This window comes from Pavona decussata, unplaced genomic scaffold (genome assembly GCF_977016875.1).
Source record: "Pavona decussata unplaced genomic scaffold, jaPavDecu1.1 SCAFFOLD_543, whole genome shotgun sequence".
Taxonomy (NCBI): Eukaryota; Metazoa; Cnidaria; class Anthozoa; order Scleractinia; family Agariciidae; genus Pavona; species Pavona decussata.
In genome coordinates, this window is record NW_028145838.1 from 47,721 (window position 1) to 58,592 (window position 10,872).

The following is a 10,872-nucleotide window of genomic DNA, read 5'->3' on the forward strand; positions in this document are numbered from 1 at the left end:
GTCGCTTCGGATATCAACAAGCGCTTTCGTGACTCGACGTAAACAACGCGATACACTAGACATCGAAACATCAAATCGATCGGCAATTTGCCGGCTACTTTCTTGGTTGGCAAGAGCCCAAATAGCTACAGCAATTTGCTTTTGGGGGTCTATACAGGGCTTTCCGAACCTGTTAGCCTTTGGGATGTGCTCACTTGTAGAAAGTAAACGGTTGAGCATTTCAAATACTGAGGCTGTCATGCGGAAATGGCGCCTGAAAACATCACAATGATACCGAGGGAGAGTGGCTTCAAAATACTGTGAAATTGTGGCCCACTTTCGTCTACAAAAAACACAACAACTGGACAACAAGACAAACTCGTCCTCTTCACTATCCTCTAGGAGAATTTCTTCCTCCTCTGAGAAGAGAAACTCAGAAAAAACATGCGGATAAGTGATCCAAAATCGGCATCGCCATATTGTTTTGATTTGACCCTGCGCGTAATCCACGTAAAACCCACGCGCGAGATCGCGTGGACTGGCCCCTCTGGCCGGCCAGTTCTGACCAATGGTAACTGCCCTTAGATTCTCGTGGTTGCGAATCTCTGAATATTTCAGTGCCTTCGAGCTCATGATCGTCAATCATAAAGCAAAAGATACGTTTTTATAGCTATCAATGGACATTAGAAGGCCGACAGGATTGCTTTTTCAATTATTGAAGCGGTACATACATGGCAGAAGTGAAAGCAGTTTCGGCTGTACGCCTTTCGATCGATCGATAGCATCGCGGTGTAAAACCAACGTTTTGAACGTTAGATCAGTCACTCGATGTAAGCAAACGGTAACTGGAGAAACTGAAGTTGTCGGATAAATTGCCGAATATACCAATTCTCTTCTTGAAGTTAAAAATTTGCCATTCCTTGAGATCCACACAGCACGAAGCTTTCTTGCAACTGAGCTCGAACCGACAACTCACCCCAGCCTGCTTTGCGGACCGTGTCCAACCACGACTGTCAGTACTCGGTTTCGCGCGTCATTCGCGCATGTCGAAAACATTTATTGCGTCATGATTACAGAACGATGTGACCGGCCAAACCTTAAGCTTAAATGCAGCTTCCTCTTGCATAGCAATATGTCCAGAAAAAAAAGAAAGAAAGAAAGCTCCAGCGGTAATAAAAAACCTAGTGGTTAATATACTTTTTTTCTTCATTTGTCAATTTTAGAAAGTTGCTGAGAAATATTGAGAAGTAAATTGTCATCCAATTTGTATCATTACAACACGGTTACTTTCACTGCACGAAAAACTGCCAAACCAATTTTTTTTCTTTTTTATTTGATTTTCCCTAAATTAAATGACACTCTATCGGATCATACGCTGCTAGTTTTGGTGGACCGAAATGAGCCCAAGATCGCGACATACATTACTTTTTTTGGTACACCAGGTTGAGGCCAATATCGCGGCATACTTGCACTCGTTTCGCGCGTCATTCGAGCATGAAGAACTGAAACATTTATAGCGCGATAATTTTAGAACGATGTGACGGGCCAAACTTTACGCTTAAATGCAGCTTTCAGTTGCATAGCAATATGTCCTGATAGTTCAAACATGTAAGTTTGCTTTATCAGGGAGCAAAAAGTACGAGAACATTCTTCTACCGTTCATTGTCTTGCCATAATTAAATTACGTCTGAAGACAAGTGATAGATAAAAAAGGACAACTCCAGCGGCAACAAAAGCCTAGTTGAATATTTTTTCAATTGAATTGGTCAGTGTTAGAAAGTTAGTTGCGAAAAAATATTGAAAAATATTTAATCAAAATAGTCATCCAATTTGTATCTAGTACAACACTTTTGAGAAAGGATTATAAGTGTAAAATAGTGTGCATATTACCACAATAATAATCAATTAAGCAATTTGAAAAGTATGCACCGTTGTACGTGACAGGAAGTCAGATTATTTTTAGCTAATTAAAGCTCAGTTGTTGGTGATTCGCTAATTTGCTCACTATCTGTTTGTATTGTTAAAAGTGATAAACTGATCGTACGTACTTGACTTACCGTAGATACAGCTTGCAGAGAAAGTTCCCCAAAAAGTTAATTTCTACTGACAAACACAACTGTATTAGGATACTGTGTCCTGTACACCGGGTGAACAGTTGCATTTGCACGTGAGTCAGGAAGTCTGACAATGATTTTCACGCGTTCGTATTCACAGCTATAGTAACCAAGGTTGCCAGGTCATGCTGTGGTTTTCCGTTTACAAACGTCATAAATATACGCTTTCCTTGTTGGCATTGATCCCGAATCAATGTCGTCAGCGAAATAATTTTGTTTTTCAGTCTTGAATCCAGTAAAATAATCCACAGATCGAATCTTTCAGGCATGGAGTTCAACAAATTATCGGGCGGTTTATTTTCGCTCGTAAAACTCGCACGCTCAATGATTGTTTATAATATAAATGACGATATTAGCAACGTTTTAGGTGTGCGCGTCCGCTTAAGATAGGTTTCTCTTTCTACTAAAAAACACAACTCAATTAAGATGGTGTGTCCTGTAGACATGTGTAACGGTTGCATTTGTACGTGAAACAGGAATTCGGACATTAGGGAGATTTAGAATAACTTTGACACAAAAATGCAAACGGCAAGAAATGACCACGTGACCATGTTTATCCTCTATTTGCAGTTTGCTTTTTCTTGTTTCACGGCAAAAGTGAGTAGTTTCGCATGGGTTTGCACACAAAGACTAAAATTATTTTGCACTATTCACACAAAAGTGAATCTTACGTTCGCCGTTTGCTGTAAACATGAGTCTGAATCTCTCTTATGATTTTCACGTGCCCGTATTCACATGCTGTGGTTTCCCGTTTACAATCGACATAAACATATTCCTTAAGTGTTGGCATTGATCCTGAATTACTGTCATCAGCGAAAGAAAATTTTATTATTTTTTTCAATTTTGTTCAATAAAATAATTCACAGATCAAATCCTTCAGGCGTGAGATTCAACAGATTTCATGTTGTTTAATTTGGCTGATTAAAATCCACGGTATATGCCCGCTTAATACATGATTTTTGAGAATGGAAATGACGATATAAGCAACGTTTTAGGTGTAGGCTTCGGGTTATGGGAGGTACTCTGCTTAATATAGACTTATTGTTTACAGTAACCAAGGAAACACAAATTGAATACATTGCATACTGTCTGCTTAATAGTAATTTTAAGTAAAGAACACTTTATTGTTCTTCACTGTTTTATGTTATTTATCTTCTCTCGATCAGTTTTATTATATATTGGCCGTCTTTGAAAAATTCCGAACCACACGACAGGAAACGCTGCATTCCTTCAACCTTTTGTTTTCTGGTCTAATGGGCATCAAGTTCAGTATAAAATTAATAATTTATCGATATCTTGGCCAGCCAGGCATGGGAAAATTATTGGCAAGATTTTTAATTTAACCTGCTGTACTGTGTGGGCACTTAAATGTACTCTACGCAATCGTGTTGTGATCTTCCGGTGATCGATACCAACCGTCTTTTCTTGTAACGTTGGTTGAAACTTATTCAGTCTTAGCAAATGGATATTAAACCGAATCCTGAGGGGACCTTTGGTAAAATAAAGAGGCTTTTCAGAGGCAAACGTTACAAAGACAGCATCTTCTCCTGGGTGGTATGTATTTCATCAGCCGTTTGTAATGCTATCAACCTTGGTTTTGCGCTCAGCTTTGGAGTTCTGTTTCCCGAGTTGATGAAATATTTTGATGAAACAAGAGAAAGAACAGGTTTGTAAGAAGTTTTTTTCCTAACGACTTGTAAATTGTAAAACATCCTTTTTTTTTTTTTGCAATGCCAGTAGCTCAAGCATTATAACAAGCCTGCAAGGAGCCAGTTTTCCTTATACATTCCACTTCACTTCTTACGTTTCTTTTAAATCTTTCCTAAAACGTCCATCCAAGAGCATTTATACGAAGGCACAGGCGGGTGTGTTTGTATGTTTCTATTCTTAAAGATACTTTAGTTTACTTCACGATGTCGTATGCGACCAAAATAAACGCAGTGGTCTTCAAGTACGAAACCACTTTCCAACACACCTCCATTAATGTTGTTCTTGTATGAAAATCGAAAACCTTGATTTTCAATTTGGAAATTAGTAATTAAAAGTCACTATTTGAATTTTCGTGGGACAAGGACCTAAGGATGGGTTAAGCGTTAGTTAGGAAACGAGGCCCATTTCGAACGCAATTCCAAGCATGTTTATTGTAGTTTGCATGTGCACTAGCAGTTACGGAGCGATTAATTATACGAACTCTGCGTCAACAGAATTGATTAAGCGTTATTTGTTGAGCATTCACGGAACAATTAATTTTAATGTTTACAGGTTTAAGGGCCGCCATTAAATTTTAAGATAAGGGGGTTAGTTTCTAAAGAAACGGTGGCGCTACGTCAGTCAGTGGAGTGGAAACGAACATTTGGTTTTATCAAATGAGTTGATTAGGAATTAAGCCAAAGTCAAAAGATTCCAGAGCTGCCCTTTCGAGCGTTGCCGTTTAGTCCGGCGTCTGGGCGGATTCACTCTGACGATTGGCTAACGTTGCGGAAGCGTCAGTTCTTGAATACCTTTGCGTTGGTTAATTAACCTTATTAACTCAGTTGATAAAACAGAATATTCGTAACTACAGTTAAGTTTGACTTTACGTAATTAAAGTTCAACTGTAATGTGATCACAACCATTGATGACATGTAAAAGAGTTAAAACCTTTTTTTTTTCCTTCAATTTACAAATTAGCAACAAAACGTCGCTGTTTGAATGCCACAGGGACAATACAATTAAAAAAGATAAGAAAAAGAATATTTTTAAATTGCATAGCACGTGTATAGACACCACCAATCAGGCTAGACTTCACATTATATTAGGCCGTTTCACACCGTTCACACCAGAAATTTTAAAACCGCATTGCATTTCGATGACATCGACTCAGCAAAACAATTGATTGCCAAAACAGAGTAACTTCTCATGCCTTTGACGAATTTATCATTTATTCAAGGTCTAAAAGGATTGTGGGCAAAAATCTGTGACTTATTCTTTCGCTCTCTGCCGGACATCAACTTAACTCGGGCACATCAGACAAATTGAATGAGTTAGAACGATCGCCAACGTAGCACAAAAAAGCGTTTCTCACAGGAACCCAAGGCGCGCGTATGAGGCTAAAGAGAACAATTGACTTGACAGCCACACTAATATGAAGTCATCAGTCCATTTTGTAGACCTCAAAGGAAACAATTTTGGACATACGCTATATACCCTCCAAGTCTCATTTAAGTGGCCTCAATGGCCTTGAAGAGTGCCCCCCTCACCCTCAGGCTCGGGAACGAAATTAAGCCCGGCCTCAATAGGTTGACGGGGCACCATGTTAAATATTCTATTGTCGCTATAAAAAGTTCCCAATCGCTTTATCTTGGGAACTCTAACTTCCACAGAGAAGTTGTTTGGGCCGTCTTTTTCTATTCATGTCCAGAATTTAAACAAGGCAAGAGTTAACTCTCTTTTACTGGTTTTCCGCATTTGTTCCTTTGCGTACTCACTTAAGCTTGTCTTCCCTATCTGGCCAGACAGCCACTTGTAATAGTAGTTAAGCTGAGTAACTTACTAGGAATTCCCATTGCTTGTATACCCTTACTACCTCTATCTCCATTGGTATTGATATTTATGTGAACAGCTCTCTTTTGTCACTTACTAAAAACTTGGAGATGATCACCACTGACGTAAATATTCTCCAATCTCATCCACTAGTCACGACCTCCCATTTTCAACTTTTATTTTCCAATCTTTGTTTTCCCTTTCCCTTTCCCTTCATTAGTTAATCTCTCATCCTCTCATTAATCAAGTCCTTGCATTATGCACGATATTTGTCACGTGAACCTGTTGTAATGGTCTAGCTTGCACAAGTCTCCTGTAGACGGCCAGTGGTGGCGCCACCAAACTAGTAATCGAAGGGTCATAAGTTCTACGGCTCTTAAGAGAACTCGGATTTCATTTTTCCAATATGCGTGCGTCACTCGCTGAATAGCACATTATTTTCAACATTCCCCAATGTTTTCATTTTCAGCTTTGGTCGGTTCAGCAACTTTGGGGATGCTATGGTTTGCAACTCCGCTGACTGGATATCTCTGCGATCGCTTTGGTTGTCGAATTGCGACTTTTTGTGGCGGGGTGCTATGTATCACGGGCTTGCTGACGACGTCATTTCTTCAGAGCTTCACTCCAATGTACTTCACATACAGTTTGGTGCTTGGCTTGGGAGCTTGTTTCATATTCACTTCCTGCTTTCTCGTGATAGGAAAATATTTTGAAGAAAAGTTGTCCATGGCTACTGGTATTGTCGCATTAGGTTCAAGCTTGGGTGTTCTTTACACAGGACCATTGCTTCAAGTACTTTTGGACTCGTTTGGATGGAGAGGCACTTTAAGGATAATGACAGCATCTTTCGCTTTGGTCTGCATCCTCAGTCTGGCTTTCAACCCGAACGTGGAAAACAAAGTTCAAGTTGACACAATAACAAACAATGAGAATGAAGTAAAGGAAAGAAAGGGAATCTCTTTGTACTGCAGCGTTTGGACATTTCCTACTTTCACTGCCATCGTGACTTCTTTAACGTTTGCAAGTTTTGGAATGTACATCATTTACATCAATTTGGTTAGTCGATGAATTATTTATATGTAACCCTTATCTTATTTACGTATCTCCATGTAACAGGAAAGGGAATGAGAGAGTTAACTTACTTGCTACGAGCTAAATCTCCTAAAATAAAATTAAAGCCATAATCGTAATGCAGCCAAACTTATTCGACTCGTTTAGCATAGGTATTTCTCAATAAATTTCCTGAATGTATCTTTAAACATACCTATAATGATGCTCAAGTGGTTTGTAATTGACGTAGACCTTAAACCGAGAAAATCACCATAACCAATCAAAACAAACGACAACAGGGTAATGAAAGAAATCAAAATTCGAAGCAAGAATGCGAGCAATTTTCAGTTTGTTTTCTTGTTGGTTGAAAAAGAGGCGTCGTTGTTTTTAACCCATCACACGTCATATCACAGCACGTGTAACACTAAATTCAAAGCAACCATGATTATTTTATTTTCAAGACTTGACAATCTCTACAGAAACTGATATGATCCACTTTTGTTTCCTTAGGTTACGTTCTCTGAAGATATTGGAATCACGGCACACGAGGCCTCTCTTTTTTTTACTGTGATTGGCACTTCTTCATCTATTGCACGGCTGGTATCAGGAAAGTTGTGTAACGAAAAATCTGTGAATCCCGTTTACATTTATCAAGCATCTGTGCTGCTAGCTGCCCTTTCCGCCTTTCTGCTGCCATTTTCTGCAAAGTATTGGCATTTAATTGCCTTTAGTGTTGCATATGGCCTAAGCGATGGCGTTTTTATAACAACGCATAATTATATTTTGCTTAGTTGCGTCGATGCTAAGAGAAGAACAGCGTCTTTTGCCATCAACCATGTGTTTTATGCCACGGCTGCAACGGCTGGTGGGCCTATTGCTGGTAGGTTTATGTTATCATTATTATTCATTTATTTATTTATTTATTTATTTATTTATTTATTTATTTATTTATTTATTTATTGCTCCGACAAGAATCAGTTGTTGTCAATAACTTGGTAAATACAGCAAAAAAAAGCAAATAAAAGAACAAACCTTGGCGGTCGAGCACATACCGAAGATCGAAAAGCAACTTACCATAGGGTGGGCCATAAGTCGGACCATGGCATTGTCCATGGCCTAGCCCAAGTTTTGAATACACCGGTAGGTTACTGTTCTTTAAGGAGACTCAAATTTCTGCAACTGAGGCTGATCGGACTGCGTGGGAAACTTAACACGATAGTGACATGATAGAGACCAAACCGAGAATCAACAGAATGCGTCAACCGTGGACAGCTGTTTCGAGCTGGTCGACTCTCGTCAGCACGGTGTAGCACAGCAAAAAGTAGAACAAGCAACGCGAGTCGAGTGGTCTACGAAATGGACGTGGTAGTGATTTTGGATGTGCACAAATTCAGTCATCCGTCCACGTTATAGCGTGGGACTACGAACAATGGACAAAAGAACTGAAATGTCACGTCGCTGTTGCAATTAGTTAATTGAGAAAAGCAAAACTTTTCTTCACAAGTACATGGCCAAACCATGTTAAAAAGAAGTACAGCATATCGCATCTAAAACGATCTACGGTCCAAAACGTAAAAGTAAACATTAAGAAAGGGACCGCAAGGCGTATACTTGCAGCTCGAAACAGCTGTCCACGGTTGCCGCATTTTGTTGATTCTCAGTTAAGTCTCTTTCACGTCGCTGTCGTGTTAAGTTTTCTACGAAGTCCGATCAGCCTTACAGAAATTTGAGTCATTTACATTTTTGTCTGATTAGATCTTTTACAGGTCCTGCATATATACTTGCAGCATTTGCTTTGCGGTCTCTTGCTTATTGTTTACTTTTATGTTTTTTTTTTGTTTGCTTTAAACTGTGGACAGTACTGTCCAGCACCACAACTATAAAATGAAACGAGACACTAAATAGGAAGCCGGATGATACTATCGATACTTAATTTTAGGAGGTAGGTTAAGACAACAACAACAGCAAATACAGATTGAAAAAAAAACATTACTTACATTTCAATATGTCACTTATAGACGTATTATCCTGGTCTTCTTCTACAGGTCTCATAGCCGATCAGACGGGAAACTATGTTTACTCGTTCTACATGACGGGAGGTGCACTGCTGATAGCATTTCTAATTCCCATGGTATTAATAGTTATCAACAAGAAACAGTCAAGAGTTCATCCCCAGAATGTGGTAGAAGCAGTAACTGAGAGCATTACTGTTAAACCATAAAAATACGCTTTTGTGCCGAAAGTAATTACTTTTCACCATTATTTTCTCAGTCAGTTTTATATTGTGGTTAAAACCTGAATGAGTTATGTGCACGATATTATTGGTTATTTTTCACTTGTTAGAGGAATTCATACGAAAATTCTTCACTATATCTATAACGTGACAGCGCGTTCAAAGCTTCTTCTGTAGTTGCTGTTTAGTGAAGTAAAAAAAGTAGTTAAAAGGTGAAGTTCTCTGTCCCGGGAATTTCCCACCTTGATCAATCCGTTCATCGTATTTTTACTGTTAAACCATAAAAATACGCTTTGGTGCCGAAAGTAATTACTTTTCACCATTATTTTCTCAGTCAGTTTTATATTGTGGTTAAAACTATTATGAATTATGTGCACGATATTATTGGTTATTTTACACTTGTTAGAGGAATTCATACGAAAATTGTCAAGTTTTAATTGATAGAAATATTCCTTAAAATTGTTATATTGCTTTTGTTGTATTATGCTCTCTTGACACTTCAGTAGGGGGTGTGGAATTTTGTGAAGAAGGGTCCATCAACCCTTACTCATCCGAAGCTACATATGTAAATCATACCACAGTGAAGGCGGATATTTCAGCGGATACTGACCTACTAAGCAACAAATTAGTTAGACATCGTTAGGCTATCAACAAGTCTTCACTATATCTATAACGTGACAGCGCGTTCAAAGCTTCTTCTGTAGTTGCTGTTTAGTGAAGTAAAAAAAGTAGTTAAAATGTGAAGTTCTCTGTCCCGGAAATTCCCAACTTGATCAATCCGTTCATCGTATATATATATATTTTTTAATAAGGTCTATAACAAGTATCATGTTAATGGCGGTAGCATCACCAAAACAAGGAAATCAAATTATGCTACTCAGCTGACCCTATAAAGTGTCGGTTAAGTCCCAATCTACTGAGTAAAACGGAAAAAATAAAATGAGGTTAAAGTGGCTGTCACCGGTTTCCAGCACTTTCCAGCGCATATACTTTGACGGATCAATACCACCACTTTACATAACTTCATGTGACAATAATGGTAAAAGACAAATGCCTAATCATTGAAGAACAAGCCATGGTCGTTTTAAATGGTAGGTTACCATAGCAACATCATAACTTGTTAAAAACAACCGTTATTTTGGCTTTAAGTCAAACAAGCAGCGTCACCCCCATTATTATCATGAAACTGTAATCGGCATGTTCAGAGCCACCTTAAATTTTCGAAAATTAAGGTGACTCAAACACCTCCAGGCCTGATGCATCTACACAGGTATGTAGGGCAAGAAGGTCGGCTAATTGACAATTTGACGATTTTAAGCAGATCTCGCCCTCCTGTGTGATTAGTATTTTATCAGTTTGGAGACAATAAGAAAGTTAAAAGTTGGTAGAACAGATAAGTAAAAGTAGCACCTAAAAACATGCTACAAGTAGTCTGTCATTGGTTTCATGGATAGTTGAAAAGGCGCGAGCGCGTGCAAAACGTCATCGGCGAGTAGTCACGACGTATTGAAGAAGAGAGAAAATGAGCTCTTATTTCTACTTTAATTTCCACAAATGTCGTGTTCTGTAGGTTCTAGATCTAGAATAAAAGCTACGAACTTCAATTCTTCCAGATTAGGGAAAAATTAGAGTACAAAAATACCGAAATGTTGTTTCTTTTCTAGATGAAGTCTCTCACGTGTTATATCCATTTTACAATAGATGCATAAAGTGGAATAAAGGTGTACGTCGATCTTCCCATCTTCTTAATAGAAAGAGCAATATTTAAATATAATTTTTCTACATTATATTTAATCCTTTCTCGCTATTTTGCCTAACTTTGCCAGGATAGCTTTTAGTTTCTCCTACAAGCGTCTATTAAATATTTCACCGCAACACGTTCTACATTTAAGTTCTTGAAGTTTTAAATACAATTACACCGTTTCTTTTCTCGACATCTTCTCTCTCATATAATAAGTGCTTTAAAACTAAGTC

At 38.4% G+C, this 10,872-nt stretch overlaps 1 protein-coding gene across 1 annotated transcript; it reads left to right on the forward strand.

Moving 5' to 3' along the window:
• Positions 1-3,468: 3,468 nt before the first annotated feature.
• Positions 3,469-8,886, forward strand: LOC146449944 (monocarboxylate transporter 8-like). Its single transcript, XM_085100948.1, has 4 exons — positions 3,469-3,759; positions 6,085-6,671; positions 7,176-7,545; positions 8,711-8,886. The coding sequence occupies exons 1-4, from the start codon at positions 3,555-3,557 to the stop codon at positions 8,884-8,886; spliced, it is 1,338 nt and encodes a 445-aa protein (XP_084957074.1). The 5' UTR covers positions 3,469-3,554.
• The last annotated feature ends 1,986 nt before the right edge of the window (positions 8,887-10,872 follow it).

What these genes read in the sequence shown, in the direction of transcription:
- LOC146449944 (XM_085100948.1), top strand. Translation starts at nt 3,555, where the DNA reads ATGGATATTAAACCGAATCCTGAGGGGACCTTTGGTAAAATAAAGAGG. An exon ending in ACATCATTTACATCAATTTG is followed by an intron (nt 6,672 to 7,175) that starts GTTAGTCGATGA and finishes TTGTTTCCTTAG; the next exon opens with GTTACGTTCTCTGAAGATAT. An exon ending in GGCTGGTGGGCCTATTGCTG is followed by an intron (nt 7,546 to 8,710) that starts GTAGGTTTATGT and finishes CTTCTTCTACAG; the next exon opens with GTCTCATAGCCGATCAGACG.